General features: G+C 48.7%; 1 protein-coding gene across 1 annotated transcript in view; it reads left to right on the top strand.

The window, feature by feature from the left end:
• The first annotated feature begins 543 nt into the window (after window positions 1-543).
• Window positions 544-17183, top strand: part of LOC147715158 (X-linked retinitis pigmentosa GTPase regulator-interacting protein 1-like) — a 306245-nt gene continuing 289605 nt past the window's right edge. The window contains exon 1 of the mRNA XM_086920416.1: window positions 544-628. Within this exon, the coding sequence (XP_086776542.1) occupies window positions 544-628 (85 nt within the window). The remainder of the gene's footprint in view (window positions 629-17183) is intronic.

Here is a 17183-nt window from a genome sequence, read left to right as displayed (position 1 = left end):
CAGGCTACACATTTTTCTCATACCCCCACTAGAAATTTGCTCTCTTGGATTATTTTTAGATTCCCCAGGGTCTTTTCAGACTACAATTCTTTGATAATAGAGTGTCAGGTGTTGGCTGCAACTAGGTTGCTTCAAGCATGGACCTTTAATAAGTGTTCTCATAGGGTAAGGGTTACAATGAGAAAACATCAGGAATCAGACAACCAATGAAATGGAATAGGATGGAACAACTGAAAGGCTGAAGGTATTAAGCAGAGCTCAAAACAACAACTGAAGCTATCCAGTAAGGATAAAAATAGTACATAAGACAGGAAGAAGTAAGACAGCCAGAGGTGGTAAATAATATGACGGGATGAAAGAGCAATATTGAGAAGAGATAGATAGACTCTGTAGAAAATTGCATGGAGGAGAAATGAAGGAAAAAGTAACAGAAAAGAAAGGTGGATACACTCTTCCTCTCCTACTGTTTTTGGGAGGCCTCTCCTCGGGCTCCAAGTTCCTCCTTCCTAAACTATCTTCTTCTTGCAGGTGCCTAGTACCGTTATGTCAGTGAACCTGATGGAAGATACAGAGGACGTGCCCGTGAGAGACACCGACTCCAAAGTAGCTGTAATCAGGGCCATCCAAGGTAAGAAGAAAGAATGGCCATTATAAAATTAGCGATCAGAATAATATGTATACCACCTTACTAGCAATTTAACTAGACATTAAAACGTCACGTATTCAATATCTCTATTTCTGATCATCCAAAAAAACGAGGGGGCATATTACCAACAACGGGCGCTAATTACTGCTATGCGCGAGTAGCGCGATGTTAATTATCGCAGGTTATCGCTGGATTTTATCGCCTGGGTAGTGCATTATTAACAACGATTATCACCCAGGCGATAAAAATCTAGCAATAGCCGGCGAAATGCGGGAATATCGCAGGAAATCCAGCGATATTCCTGCTGCGATAGGGAATTACTTACTGAATAGCCCATGGTGGTTGTAGCCTGAGATTCCACCCCCATTACACATATAGCTAAGTCTGAATTTCAGCAGATGTTAGCTTTCAGGGATAACCGCAGTTAGCACGGGTTTTGACATCGCTATGTGTGTCAGGGCAGGCCTTGTAAATACTGCGATGTGCAGTTAGCGACTTATTCCCTGTGGTTTTGCTTGGGAACGCCTACTTTGCATCTCATTAGAGATGCGTTGCAAGGCGTAAGCAAAACCAGTGCTACGACAAGGAAGCGTGTCCTTGCTGATACTGCAATGCCATTATTGCCACTTTGCGGCCAAAAACGGCTGCTAAAGCGGCGATAATGGGCTTGTTAATATGCCCCTATATAAAGTGTTTCCTGTGCCTCTTAAGGCACCAGCTGGGCGCAATTCAAGACACCCTCCCCTTTTACTTGGAAGCTGGAGAACCCTGGGCTAGGCACATGGAGGCATGTCTCATTCTGCTAAGCACCAACCCTGCCTCTCCCTGAGGACCAGAACTTAAGAGATCGACCAAGCACCGCCCATCGACTGAGGACAGCATCACTCAGTCGAGGGACCTTCTTGAACAGTGATATTGCACATTAAAATTAAAAACACTGACAAAAACTTACAGAAAATGGAGGGAAGGCAAGGGATCCCTCTGGTAAATAAAATAACATATACATAACTATAATGTTACACCACATCACACGTAGAATAAAACACAATGGACCAAAAACAATATTAACATCAGATCAAAGCAATAATATTGGTACATAAAGAATGTCAAAACTATAAAAATCATAGAAACTAGATTTAAATTCCCTTAAAAATGTATCTCCTGCAATTAATGTTGAATGATTGATACACCTGAAAATATCACATGTAGCCCATTACTGGTGGATTACATGGCTGGAGTGTGTCATGGTTCAAGTCCAGCTAAAGTTGAGGCCATATAGAATGACTCTTTCCCAAGAACAGAAACAGTTTGTTTGCCTGACTTACGTGGCTGTCTTCCCCTATGGCAGGTTAGTTAGTGATGAAGGAATTCTGGATCTCTGAGATCCAGGAATAACCTGATGAGTTGAAATATTCCGTATTTGTTCTGCTAGATTTAGGTTCAGAAGCCTTTGGTAAGCGGGTGGGGGCAGGGCTGATCCAAGACAATGGCAGCTGTGTAGTGTAGCCTCATATCTACATCTCTCTTTATACTTTGGTACATAAATCCAAACGGGCAGTGGTTGATCTAAAATGTTTGATTATTATTTGAGCCCTTATTATGATACAATGGGGCATATTACCAACAGTTAGCGATATTTATCGCTAACTGAGCTTATCCCAATATTATCGCTGAGATAACGTCCTATTACCAACGTTTATCTCAAAAGCGATAATATTGCAGGCGTTAGCGTGAATATCACTGGAAAACCAGCGGTGTTCACGCATTAGCGTGCAAGTGCTGTTAGCCATGTTATCCACCTCCCATTGGATAACATGGCTAAGAACTGGTATTTGCAGGCATTAGCGTTTGGCGATTTTCGCGCTTAGCGCGAATATTTCCATCGCTTCGCCTTTCTAGGTAATAGGGGATACCGATGTTAGTGACTGCTGTCAGTCACTAACGGGTTGGGTACGTCCACTTTGCATGTCATTAGCGATAAATATCGCTGACATGCAAAGCGGGCCCCAAACCGCTCGCTATCGCCTACAAGCTGTCGCTAACTGGTGTTAGCGACAGCTTGGTAATAGGGCGATGGAATTATCGTCGCTTAGCGGACGAAAACGGCCGCTAAAGCGGCGATAATTCAATATCGCCACCCTTGGTAATATGCCCCAATATTATTTGATTGAATTTATGTCGTACTTCAAGTTGATAACTCTGAATTAGTTCAGCTATTTTGGTTGTGCTAAAATAATGTTGCTTAGAGGCTCCATTGCTGCTTGGGAACTTAACGATGACCAGGGAGCACGAATGGTGATACCGATAATCTTGACAGTGGTCAGTATTAAAGGCTGGTGGAATGGAGTGTGTACCACCTATTGTTCAAGACATACGTGCAGAAGAAGAGACATGTCCAGACGTTCACCGTACATTCAACTCAAGACGCACTGTAACCAAAATGCTCCTGGGTGTTTCAGTAGGAGATGCAATGACGATACACACTTGTTTCACTGTTTATTGAAGGTCATACTTGTTTACACATCGTTTTGCTCCTTACCTCTACTTCCATAAGTATCTCTTGAATATTGGAAGGTATGCATTTCACGTGTGTTTTTTGGGGAGTATTAGGAAGTCCAACATTATTCATTAGTCAAGTTAATTTCAAGGTGATAAAGTTCAAGGTGATAAATATCAAGCGTAACTGTTTTGACATTAATTATTAATTTTGTTAGTTCAATCAGCTATTAATATCTTTTCGTGTCTTGTGTGTTACTTTACATGCAATTTACTGTAGTCTTATGTTACTGTTTTGTATTGTTATATTTATGGAGGCGATTTCCTGCCTTCCGCTCAATTGTGGTGTTTTTGTGTGTAGGTTTTTTCTTTAATATAATTATTTTATTTATTTTTTATTTTTGTATTTTAAAGTTTCTATTTTGTTGGGTTTCGCTTTTTTTTCCCCTTATGTAAGTTCCCACAATTCGCTCCTCACTTAACCTTGGCTTTTTTACTTTACCCTCACCCATCCATTATGCTTTGCCCCTTCCTTAACTAATCTCTTTCTCTTTACACTTACTTAACTTTCCCTTCCCATTTCCTTTTAATGTACCATATTTTTGGGGGTGTTCGGCATGCTCTTGCCCTGACGTTTATGTTTCCCAATTTTGTTCATCCTATGTTATCAGATGTCACAGCACAACAGTTCCTCTCAGCATTGAATGCCAGTCTTAAAGTACTGAGTTTCACTGGGTTTACTGCCAGGGCTCTGTGTGGGAATCCTACGCTGAGCTGAAGATTTGGCCATCATATAGACGTTCTAGGTGATCCAACCCTTGGTTCATCAGGTTCTAGAAGGCTGCATGGGCGTATCCTCTTGACAAAACGCCTGGCATGGTGGCACTAAGGCTTATATTTGAAGTTACACGGGAAACACAAGTCAAGGGAGTAGATGCATACCCTTGTGGACAGATGCTCCATTTCCGTGGGCACGAATTCTGCCCCTCCAGCTTTGAATTAGACAATACTGAGGAGAGTTCTATCTTCAACCTGATGGTCACTGGCTCACATAGCATATCTATGATCTTAATTGAGGAGGAGGTTACCTCTAGTTTTCTGGTTTTGTTTTATTGCAGGTGATTGGAGGGAGCTTTTTTCAATTATTATGCTAATTAACGGGAACATTTGCTATGGGGCAACAACTACGAAGGTTATCTTGTCAGGGATTCACTCCTTTCAGTAACAAGAGGACCTGCCCAGTCTCCAGCACGCCAGAAAAGATGCTTTGTTGCATGGGGGTTTTATCAAGACAAGTAGAGCAGTGATGGTGCGTGGTGAGAGAGATTTCATGATTGAAGAGAGAATTAAATTGTCTGTTTTAGAAATGGGGTCTCTAATTGGCATGGTTTTCAACCTGTCCAAGTTGGGCCTCTCACTATAGTCAGGGTAAGTAAGTTACACCATCAGAATAACCCGTGCTCACCCCATTGGTAGCTTGGCAAGAGCAATCAGGCTTAACTCAGAGGCAATGTATAAAGTATTTGTACACACACACACACACACACACACACCCACACACACACACACACACACACAGTAACACAGTGGAAATACCACAAAAAGACTCCACAACAGTTTGGGAAATAGTCAATATTTATCTGATTAAAACATAATGACAAAAATCCAACATACACAAGTCAAGATATGAATTTTCAAAGATTAAATAAAGTTGTAGCTCTTAGAAATCAATGGTTATGCTTCACCAGGATAAAGTACCTTAGATGCGTTAAAAATCAAGGATGATGAGTGGGGGAGGTGAGTTTCTGAAAAAGTAGTTGATGCGTCAGTTCCTTTCTGCAATGCAGGTCGTTGGCATGGTGACTCTTGGGGACAGTGCGTTGCACAGAGGAGGTAAGGTGTCACTTGTAGCAAGGGATGTGTTGGTGCCTTAAGGTGGTGCAGAGTCATTGAGCCATCCACGTCCTGGGACGATGCATGGTGCAGGGGAGGTGATGCATCATTCATGGGCACAATACCTTGGTTCCTTACTGCGGTGCGGTGTCAATGATAAAAATGGCGCCCGGTTACTATGCGACGATGCTGCATTGAAAGTCAAGTTTGGCTGTGTCTTAGCAGGCCCTGCGTCAGAGTCGGAGCATTGTGTCACGGACTTCAGTGATGCTCGAGACTCATGCAGCCTTGATTCTTCGGAGGCACTGCTGTGAAAATTCGGCCCTGTGTTGTAAGTTGCAGTCCTTGCGTCAAGCTGGTACCATGCCTTGGTGTAGGCAGCAGCAATGCGTCCAGTTTTGCCGGTGATGTGCCTGTTCTGAACATCACTTGGAGTTGATGCGTTGATTTTTCTTCTTGTTGTACCAAAACTCACTTCCTAGGGGTCAGGAACTGGATTTGGCAGCACTTGGCAGGGTAGAACTCACAACAGCAGGGTCCAGGTGATTGCAGGTGTAGTCTTCGATGGCTCTAAAACATCTTAACAGGAAGCAAGCTCAACTCAAGGCCTTGGAGAACCTTGGAAGTAGGATGTAGAAAGCAAAGTCCAGTCCTTTCACTCCAAGGACAGAAGTAGCATGCAGCAGCCCAACACAACAGAGCAAGCAGCAAAGGGACAGTCCCTCCTGACCACCATCCCGCTCTTCTTCCTTGCAGAATGTCCTCAGTCCAGAAGTGTTCTTCTGGAAAGAGGACAGTCAGAGTTCCAATATTTATACCCATTTCACTCTTTGAAGTAGCAAAACTTCAAAGGGAAGTGTTTGTGGTACACAAGATCCTGCCTTTCCCTGCCCTGGCTTCAAACACACAACAGGGGGAGGAGACCTCTTTGTGTGAGGACAGGCACAGCCCCATTCAGGTGTCAGTGTCAACTCTTCCCACCACTCTAGCTCAGGAAGGCCCATCAGTCAGGGGGTGGGCCATCAGGAAATGCAGGGCACACCTCAGCTCCCTTTGTGTGACTGTCTAGAGTGAATGAACAAACAGCGCAACTGTCACCTGACCCAGATGTGTATTCAGAAACAGACAGAAGCACAGAATGTTTAAAGTAACAAAATGCAGACTTTCTAAAAGTGGGATTTTCCGACCTGCAATTTAAAAACCAACTTCAGTAAAAGACGTATTTTAAAAATGTGAGTCCAGAGACACCCAATTCCAATTTTATATCAGTTCCCAATTGGAAGATGCACCTGTAAGATTTTACAAGACAGCTCCAATGCTAACCTATGGGAGAGATAGACCTTGCTGTAGTGAAAAACGAAAATTGGTCGCGAGGCGGCATTGGAGTAAATTACGGCTGGAGGACTTACATCGTGTCCTCGCCGCAGAGCCTTTAGAACCTTTGGTAGCTGTTGATACTGGCTACGATAGGTTCTGCTCTTGGATCTCCAAGGCGCTTGACGCCCTCATACCTATTACCGCCCGTAAGATCAGTTCCAGGGAATCAGGTCCGTGGTACGATGGTGCCTTACGCACACTCAAGGGGAGTTGCAGGCGAGCGGAGAGGGCTTGGCGGAAGGCGTACGATAACGAAAAAAAAGCTTTTTATCTCGCCTCCGTCAAAACTTACCATTGGGCTGTGTGCCGAGCAAGGGCAGCATATTATGGTGCTGAATTCGGCAACAGCTCTAACCCTTCCAAAACTATTTTTAAAGTGATGAAGGATCTCTTAGCAAAGCGAGCTTGTGCCCCGACGACTGGTTCCACAGCTCACTGTGAGGCCCTTGCTCTGTTCTTTTTGGAAAAAGTCCAAAACATCTACAAGACGTTCCCTTACACAGGGCCTCCAGTTGAGTCTCCTATTAACATCTATGGAGCCACCTCTTTGCACGTGTTGCCCCCATTGACATCCGAGGGGTTTGATCACCTGGCCCAGCAGGTTAAATCAGGGTCCCCTGCTGATCCGCTCAAACCGACTCTCTTTAGTGACCAGTCGTTTGTGGGCCGGGCCGTGGTACACTCCTTGATCAACATCTCGCTGGAGTCAGGCACGGTACCCGCTATCTGGAAGCGGGCGGTGGTTTCTCCTATTTTAAAGAAACCCTCCTTGGACCCAGAGAAACCTGAAAATTATCGGCCTATCTCCTTGCTTCCGTGCCCAACCAAAGTGTTGGAGGCCCATGTCAACAAGGTTCTCTCAGCCCACCTTATCCATGCTAACATCTTGGATCCCACTCAGAACGGGTTCCGTGCTGGGCACAGCACGGAGACCGCCCTTCTCTCCATGGCTGAACATCTTCGCATGGTGATGGATGCGGGCAGGCAGCGGCGCTCGTACTATTAGATCTGAGCGCCGCGTTCGATACTGTCTCGCATCCCATCCTACTGCATCGCCTGGAGGAGATTGGGCTGAGTGGCTTGGCCCTCCAGTGGTTCCGGTCTTTCCTAGACGATCGTTTCTTTAGCGTTGCCATCCCACCGTTCCAGTCCCAATTCCATCCTCTGAAACAGGGGGTGCCGCAAGGCTCCTCGCTGAGCCCCACGTTGTTTAATCTTTACGTGAGACCGCTGGCTGAGGTCGTCAGGCAATGGGGCATGACTATGGTCTCATATGCCGACGATACCCAGCTAGCGGTTACGATCAGCGGGGATGCGGATCGGGATGCCCCCAGATTTCAGAGTGGACTTAGGGCGGTGGCGAGCTGGATGAAGAACAACTGTCTCCAGCTCAACGCAAAGAAAACGGAGATCATGATCGTCAGTAGGAAGTCGGAGCTATGGGGGGGACAGGTGGTGGCTTACGGAGCTGGGGCCGGCCCCCACTCCGGTTACGGAACTAAAGAACTTAGGAGTATGGTTAGACCCCTCCTTCAGCTTTGTGGGCCACACGAAGAGAACCGCGTCCTGCTGCTTCGGTATTTTACGGTCGCTGCGTCCCGTCTTGAAGTTCTTTGACCATCGCACCAGGCAGCTGATAGTCCAGGCCACAGTGCTATCTCGCCTGGACTATGCCAGCTCGCTCCTGGCAGGGGTCAACGTGGCGGAGGTTACTCGCCTCCAACGCGTTCAGAATTCCGCGGCGAGAGCCATTGTTGGCTTACCCCGAACATGTTACGTCTCTGGCACTTTGAGATCGCTGCATTGGTTACCTATCAGGGCAAGAATACAGTTTAAAGTACTGTGTCTGGCGTTCAAGATTTTGAGGGGTGGGAGCCCTCAGATTCTTGCAGACCATTTGTCCTGGTATGTCCCTACCCGGTCCCTGAGATCGTTGGGCCAGGCTCTTACGGTGACCCCCCGTTACAGGCTGTGTCGGGTTGGTGGCCGCTCCTTCCGGGTCAGAGCGGACGAGCTCTGGAACTCTCTTCCGGTTGAGATGCGGCTGCTCACCGACCTCTTAGTTTTCCGTAAAGCTTTAAAGACCTTTCTGTTTGAATAGCTTGCTCTGTTTTCTCCTTTTGTTATGTTCCCTGTAAGTGTTGCTTATTTCTTGCCATGCGCCAGGACGCCCCTTAGCTGGGGCAGCTGTGCGCAATACAAAAGATCGTAACATAACATAACATAACATAACATTTCACTACCAGGAAATATAAAACAATACAGTACACATCCTACCTTTTAAATACTCTGCACCCTGCCCATGGGCCTGCTTTGGGCCTACCTTAGTGGTGGCTTACAGGCAATAAAAGGGAAGGTTTGGGCTAGGCAAGTCGGTGCACTCACCGGGTTGATATGGCACTTTAAAACTACACACACAGACACTGCTGTGGCAATTCTGAGACATGTTTACAAGGCTTGTTTCCTTCCCAGTAACAGAATTGGCTTGGTAGTTTGGTCTGCCCTGTTCCCATGATGCACTGGGCCAGGGACAGACTAATTTGCATGTAGCCAGGTTCTGAGCTGGGATGGTGCAGTGAGCTAAAAAAACGGTGATGGATCAAGCCCTGATCTGTTGACTGGGTAGGAGTGTTCTGCTTAATTCAGATACTCTGTCCATCACCACCCCCTTTTTTGAATCGTTTTGTCCACCATAAGCGTGAAAGGGTATGCTCAGATGTGAGTCCCTTGCTCACTGCACCATCAGGATTCAAGCAAGCCGGGCCGAAGACGGCTGTAATGCCAGAAACCGGTCCCCGGAAGCTTGTTTCCTTCCCAGTAACAGAATTGGCTTGGTAGTTTGGTCTGCCCTGTTCCCATGATGCACTGGGCCAGGGACAGACTAAGTTGCATGTAGCCAGGTTCTGAGCTGGGATGGTGCAGTGAGCTAAAAAAAACGGTGATGGATCAAGCCCTGATCTGTTGACTGGGTAGGAGTGTTCTGCTTAATTCAGATACTCTGTCCATCACCACCCCCTTTTCTGAATCGTTTTGTCCACCATAAGCGTGGAAGGGTATGCTCAGATGTGAGTCCCTTGCTCACTGCACCATCAGGATTCAAGCAAGCCGGGCAGAAGACGGCTGTAATGCCAGAAATCGGTCCCCGGAAGCTTGTTTCCTTCCCAGTAACAGAATTGGCTTGGTAGTTTGGTCTGTCCTGTTCCCATGATGCACTGGGCCAGGGACAGACTAATTTGCATGTAGCCAGGTTCTGAGCTGGGATGGTGCAGTGAGCTAAAAAACAGTGATGGATCAAGCCCTAATCTGTTGACTGGGTAGGAGTGTTCTGCTTAATTCAAATACTCTGTCCATCACCACCCCCTTTTCTGAAGCAGCTCCACTAGTAGCATTTGATTTACAGGCCCTGTGCACCCCTGCTGCACTGTACTGCGGACCAATAAGTAAATCAAGTATGCCAATCATGGAGAAACCAATTACCATTTTTTTTTTAGAGAAAGAGAATATGCACTTTAGCATTGGTTAGCAGTGGTGAAGTGCCCAGAGTCCTAAAGCCAACACAAAGAAGGTCAGGGAATACAGGAAGAAGGCAATAAGTTTGGGGATAACTGGGGGGAGGAGCTTCGTGGGCAACCAAGATGGCCGCGTAAGCTCGGAGCTCCGAAGACCCTCCGATCCTCCGTATCGATCCTGCTAACTATCCTGTCCCACGACGGTGGGAATCAGTTGAGGTGCTGATGCTGATGCGGCGCCCGTTCTCAGATTAAAAATCCGAGCTTCCTGTACTGAGTTACACCGTCGGGAAGCCTGGTGACGACGACGCCATAACAGCCTGGCATATTTGAGACGGCGGCGGCGCCCCTGTGCGGTGGCATTTCGAGTGGGGACGAACTGCCTTGCTAAGGTCCGGTGACCGTACTGCTCCTACTGGAGGCTCGACGTCCCCTGTGCACGGTGGAGGTGATTGTTGACTTCGTCCGTCTGGTGGTGGTCTTGTTGGCTTGACCCCTTCTCGGATCGCACGCTCCCCGTCGCCCATCATGGCGGGCAGAGGGGACCAAGACAAGGGGAAGCCTCCGAGGGTCAGCAGGAAACCCTCCCTCTCCCAGCCCACCATTCCTGAACGATTCTCTCTCTCCAAAGGTTCGCCAGGTGCCTCGGGCCGTACCAAAGACTCGCTTCGGAATGTGTCCCCGGAAGATGCGGAACCCACCCTCCGGGACGTGATGGGAGCCATTGCGGGCGTGAAGGCCGAAATGCACAAACAACATGAAGTGATGTCGCACAAGGTTGATACCCTCACGATCGAGCTCAACCTCATCAGAGCCGACCTCGGGAAGACGAATGACAGGGTTAAGTCGCTCGACATCAACACGTCGAGTCTGACTACTGATATGTCTGATGTGCAGACCGAGGTCCGGGACTTGAAGGCCGCTAATTTGAGGCTTGCCCGCCGGCTTGATGATTTTGAAGGACGGGCACGACGCCAGAACGTCCGCATTATAGGTGTGCCGGAGGGTGTGGAGGAGGACGCTGCCGATTTGTTTGTGGAGGAACTGGTGGTGAAGCACTTGGCGCCCGGAGGCCTGAGTAAGTTCTTCTCGGTGGAGAGAGCTCATAGACTGCCTGGTGGCCAGCCGAAGTCGGGTGCGTCCCCGCGCCCTATCATTGCCAGACTTTTTAACTACAGAGACCGAGACGCGATCCTACAAGCGTCGAGAAGTGGCGGTCCGCTGAAATTTCAGAATGCGGACGTGAATTTCTTCCCCGACTTCACCCAGGCTGTACAGAAGCGCCGACAAAGTTTCCTGGGAGTCAAACGGAGACTGAGAGAGATGGGGCTGAGATACTCCATGCTTTATCCAGCGAAACTTCGAATAGAGCATGGTGCTCGGACGCTGTTCTTTGACTTGCCGGATGCTGCTGGGGACTGGCTGGACACTTTGCCTCAGCGTCGGACCACTCCTGAGGATCTGTCGGAAGAGGCGTCGGGCGGTCCAGGTTCCCAGGAATAAACTTTAGCGCGTTGGTCTTCTTTCTGCGGAGGGCTCTGCGGATGCCATCATTCACTGACTTCTGTTTTCTTTTTCTATTTCTCCTGTTTTCTCAACTTTGAAGGGTAACGGGGGGTGATAGGGTGTCTCCTTTCTCCTCTGGGGGCTTTTTGTAGGTTAGTTTATTTGGGGCGACAGGCACACTGCTAGTTGGGGGGGCTTTTAGTCTAATGCAGGGGTGCAGGGTTGGGGTGGTTGGTTTGTGTGTTCTTCTTTTGCTTTTTCTCTCTTTCCTTTCTCATGGCGAGGCTCTTATTGTTTTGATTTCAACGCCGCAGTGGCTGCTTTCTGGGGGCGGGGGGTTGGGACGGGGCGTCTGTGACGATGGGGGGTAAGACTTTAAATGTTCTTAGCTGGAACGTGAATGGGTTGGGGGATCGTATTAAACGTGGTGTTGTGTTACAAATGTTTAAACGTTGTGTGCCCGATGTTATCCTCCTGCAAGAGACTCATCTCGTCGGCAATACTTGCCAGGCCCTGAACAGAAAGGGGTTCAAGATGGTGGCCCATTCCGGGTTCTCTTCGGGATCCCGGGGGGTTGGGATAATGGTGCGCATGTCTCTTCCCCTGGAGGTGGAGTCCAGAGTTGTTGATGATAGGGGCCGCTATGTGGCTGTGGTGAGGTTTTGGTTTCGGTTTATGTCCCCCCGGGCTTGCAGACGACTACCTTTCAAGATCTCGGAGGCGCCATTTTGGGCCTCCCGGAGGGTTTGCTAATACTGGGTGGGGATTTTAACTCTGTGGTTTCGGGTACCCGTGACCGTTTTCCGTCCAGAGATCTGCGCTGTGCACAATCATGGCTCCCGGACTTCATGAGCACTATGGGCCTTATCGACTGTTGGCGGCTTATCCACCCTGCTCAGCGGCAGTACACTTTTCACTCGGGTGCACACGGCAGCCTTTCTAGAATTGATTACATTTTGACTCCGGCGGTTCAGGCATCGACCGTCTCTAGGGCTCGCCTTATGGCCAGAGGTATATCGGATCACTCTCCAGTTTAGGTATCCTTTGACTTTGGTATTGCGGCGGTGACTAGGGTGGCGCCGGTCAATCCTTGGTACTTCCGCAACCCCAGGACCCGAGACCTCCTTGCTAAAGCTATCGACCTGTACTTCACTGAGAACACAGGTATGGTAATGTCGGCCCTTTCCCTCTGGGAGGCCTTTAAGACTGTCCTGAGAGGAGAGGCCTTCTCCTTAATAGCCGAGGTGCGCAGGCAAAGGGATGAAGACATGGTGCGGTTGGAGTCGGATATTTCAGATTTGAACTCCCAGTTGGCGCTGGGACCAACAACCGAACTGTTACACGCTCTCTCCCTGAAGCAGTCGGAGTATAGAGCCACTGCCACTGATGCTGCCAAGGCGATGGGCAGGGAACAGCAAGGGTGGATTTACGATGCCGGGGACAAGGCGGGCAAGCTCCTTGCCTGGTTAGATAAGAAAGAGTTCGCTTCCCGTGTGGTACCTGAGATTTTGGGCGACGACGGACTGGTTGTTACTGATCCCAACGCTATTGCCTCAGCCTTTGCTGACTACTTTGAGATGGTTTACACCTCAGTCTCCGACCTGACTGAATCGGACTCGGCCTCTTTTTTGGAGAGGGTTAAGCTTCCTTGCCTGTCGGATACCGAGTGTGACGACATGGACCGGGGCATTACGGCTGATGAGGTGGCGATAGCAATACGGTCCCTGCGTTCCGGTAAAGCCCCTGGTCCCAATGGTCTCCCGGTGGAGCTATACAAGATCAAAGCGGATACCATCGCAGTGCCCCTGAGGAGTATGTTCTTGGAAGCCCGGGAAGTTGGTGAACTTCCATTGGACCAACGCCTGGCCACCATTGTGGTCATCCATAAGGAGGGGAAGCCTAGAGACCTTTGTAGATCGTACCGCCCTATTTCTTTGCTGAATGCCGAGCCCAAGATCCTGGCTAAGTTGCTGGCCAATCGGCTCGTGGGGGTGATTGCAGACTTGGTCCATCCGGACCAGTCGGGCTTCATACCTCACCGCAATACTGCCCTTAATCTTAGAAGGCTTCACGCTGTCATGGCGCGGGCGCACATGCTCTGCGAGCCAACTGTCCTGGCTTCACTGGACGCGACGATGGCCTTTGATTCTCTTGAGTGGAACTACCTCTGGGCGGTGCTGTCTAAGTTTGGGTTCGGCCCTGACTTCGTCAGTTGGGTCCGGCTTCTCTATTCTTCCCCGTTGGCCAACATAACGGTCAATGGCCGCATGTCTGCTTCCTTTGCCTTGCGCAGGGGTACTAGACAGGGCTGTCCATTATCACCGCTCCTCTTTGCCCTTGCGCTTGAGCCGCTTGCTGCCTGGATCCGTACTCACCCTGATATTTGTGGGATCCGGTGGTCGCCGGGATTTGAAGACCGCGTTTCGCTGTACGCGGACGATATTCTGCTTTACCTTACCTCCCCCTGCCGGTCATTGATTGTTGTGTTCGACGCACTGGGTACCTTTGGTGGATACTCGGGCCTGGTTATTAACTGGTCCAAGTCCTACCTATATGTGCTTCGCGGAGACACTCCACGTCTCCCTAGGGGCTGCGCGATACAGGTCTCGCAGCAGGGTTTTAAGTACCTGGGTATCTATATTTCAACGGATGCCCGGGCACGTTACGCTAACAACTTGCTTCCTCCTCTAGCGCGCCTTCGGCGTGACGTGGAGGGTTGGAAAAGATTGCCGCTGTCCCTGTTGGGCCGAGCGGCGTTGTTTAAAATGATGTCCCTGCCGAGATTCTTGTATGCGCTTCAAAACACGCAGGACCCAGTTCCTTCCACATACTTCAGGGAGATTGAAGGTTTGCAGCGTACCCTTTTGTGGGACGGTAGGCCGCATATTGCCGTAGTTAAGTTGACCATTCTGTGGTACGACGGGGGTATTGCCCTGCCCGATGTCCGCCGGTACTACTGGGCCTACCAATTGGCGGCTCTTAATCATGGCTTTTATGGTCCGGCGGTAAGCCCAGGGTACGCCATGGATCGCTGGCTCATGAACAACGGGATGTACTACAGAGCGTTGTACTCTGGATCTCTGGCGGTGCACCTATGGAGGGCCGTTACGAAGGCACTGGGGTGGAAAGGTAGGCTCACCATGGCTACTCCCCTTTACGACTCTGACTTGCTGGGGAGGTTGTGGCACTCAAAAGGGTTTGATCGGTGGGATCTCATCGGCATTTCCAAGGTGGAGGATGTGATGGCCAGAGGGGAAATTAAATCGTTTGAGGCACTACAGGCCGAATTCCAACTGGGGGCCACGGAGTACTTTAGGTATGCGCAGTTGAGGCATGCCCTTACGTCCACCCTGCCTGTTGGTGAAACAGTTCCCGAATCGTCCCCGCTGGAGGACAGGGTGCTGGACGGCCATATGCCGGACAGCGCCATTTCCCTGACTTACAAAAAACTAATCAATGTTCGGATGAACCTGCTGATGAAAGTGCATGATCAGTGGATGAATGATGGCATTGAGATGGATGATGAGGACTGGCAGTCTGCGGTGTCCTCCCCCAAGGAAGTTGCAATTTCGGCCAGACTGCGTTTGGTTCAGCTGAAAGTGCTTCACAGGGTGTACGTCACTGGCCCCAGGTTGATTCATATGGGGCTTTCCCGGGATGGCCTTTGTAGGAGAGGATGTGGTGCGCTGGCCACTTTTATGCATACCATTTGGGAATGCCAGGTCATTGCCTCCTATTGGGAACGGGTGCATGCGGTTATGCGTGATGTGACTGGTGTTGATCTGCCTGCGGAAGCTAGACGCTGCTTGTTGAATGTGTGGGGTCCGACTGACTACAACAATGCTCAAACCCACTGGGTTACGCTGGGGAACATGGTGGCCAAGAGGGACATTGCTCAGAAATGGGGTGCTCCGACCCCCCCCCTCTGTGAGTCTTTGGAAAACCAACATGGACTGGTGCATGATCCGGGAGAAAACTGTCTACTTAGCCCGGGGTAAGCCCAGGATGTGGGGGATGGTCTGGGGAGCCTGGAATGAGTATAGAGGCGATATTTGTGTGCCCCCGGAGGTGGTTCGGCTGGAGGTTCGCCTATCACCTTAGCTATTCCCTCCACCCATGTTTCACGTGATATAATCCTGTTTCTTTCCCCCCCCCACAACTGTATGCTCTTATTGATGTGTTTCTTTCACGGTGCTGAAGTTCCCACACGTCCCCCTGGATATATGCTTTACCGCTCTTCTATTCTCTTTCGCCTTGCCACCTTTCTCCCTTTCCCCCCCCCCCCCTCCCCCTCTTCCTTTCTTATTCTTGTTCCTTTTAGGTTCTTACCTTGTTCCTTAGGTTCACTTCTATGATATAAAATTAAACCTGACTGCTCCTTTTACTGTTTTGTGCACACCTTCATGCTGCTTTTATAATGCTGCCTAGCCTCCGGGATGTACGGGTGAATAGCGGTGTACTTTGAATTACCAATAAAGGTTTTCCAAAAAAAAAAAAAAAAAAAAGTTTGGGGATAACTGCAAAAAGTGCAAGGTTCAACAGTCTGTCTTAGGTGTAATTTGTCTAGGCTTGCTTATGTTCTCATCTAGAGGGGTCCTGGCAGTCCAGGCTAAACTGTTCCTATTGGAGCAGGACCAAGACTATTTTTATAAAGTAGGTCTCTATCTAGAGTGAAACAGTGGCCGGAAAATGAGTGTCTGGATTGCTGCTCCAAGCGATCGCCAGTGGCTGAGATTATTTCAATCATTCCTTCTATCATGTGATTGTTATTACAGAAGATGCCCTAAGTACGATGGGTAAGCCTAGACATGGGTCACATGCTCACTGTGCCACAGGACTCAAGGTATACCTCACTGACAATACCTAAGTAGGTCAAAGCTGGTCTGGGATTGCATGTGTTCCCATCTGGAGAGGACCTGGTTCTGACAGTTGGGGATGCAGTGTTCCTTTTGGCGCAGGAGCAAGACTGATCTGCATAAGGTCTGGAGTGGCACAGTGGGTGGAAACTAGTGTCTGTAAAATGGCCCAAATATTTGCCAGTGCATGAGATTAATCCAAGCATTTCTTCAATCATCTTGTTGTTTTTGCACTTGTTGCAAGGGAGGCATTTCCTTATACGAGTAGAGGATGATGACTTGATGATTAAAGAGAGAATTAGGTTGTCTATGAGTCTAAGGGAGTTCAGGGTGTTTTAGAGGTCTGTAAGGGTAAATTGGTGAGTTGAGAAAAGAGATGGCGGTACAGAGATCAGCAGTCTATTGTTGCCAATATCTTAGTGGATTTTGTTCAATCTATCAATTAGGGGTTAATTTAGCAAGGCTACTCACCCGTAAGGGTCTCAAGGCACTGGTGGTTGGGGGCAATGATCCATCTGGGCACAGGGGTTCAGTCAAAGAGCCATGTCTTGAGATCCTTCCTGAATTAGATTAGCAAATTTGTTGACTTTGATGATGAAGAATTTGTTGATGGCATTACAGTAGTGAGTGAAATGTGAGATTGTGTGATCCAGAGTCGGGCTGATGAAATATTAGACAGTCTCAAGGAAGTCCTATTCTGTTTGAGGCTTTATTGATGGTCGATTAATGGTTGGTGGTTTTAGATGAGGAGATGTGGTTTAGGAGAATGGTGACAGTAGCTTTTCTTTTTGATGTAGGGTTTTTCACCATAATTTTCCTTATTTGGAGTTGTTTATTTTCTGTTTGTATGGTCTTATGACTGCCACAGTGTATATGGCATAGGGTTTTGCGTTGTGTGTT

The sequence above is a fragment of the Lissotriton vulgaris genome, chromosome 5 (genome assembly GCF_964263255.1).
Source record: "Lissotriton vulgaris chromosome 5, aLisVul1.2, whole genome shotgun sequence".
In the NCBI taxonomy this organism is placed as follows: Eukaryota; Metazoa; Chordata; class Amphibia; order Caudata; family Salamandridae; genus Lissotriton; species Lissotriton vulgaris.
This window is presented reverse-complemented; position numbering and strand designations above follow the sequence as displayed.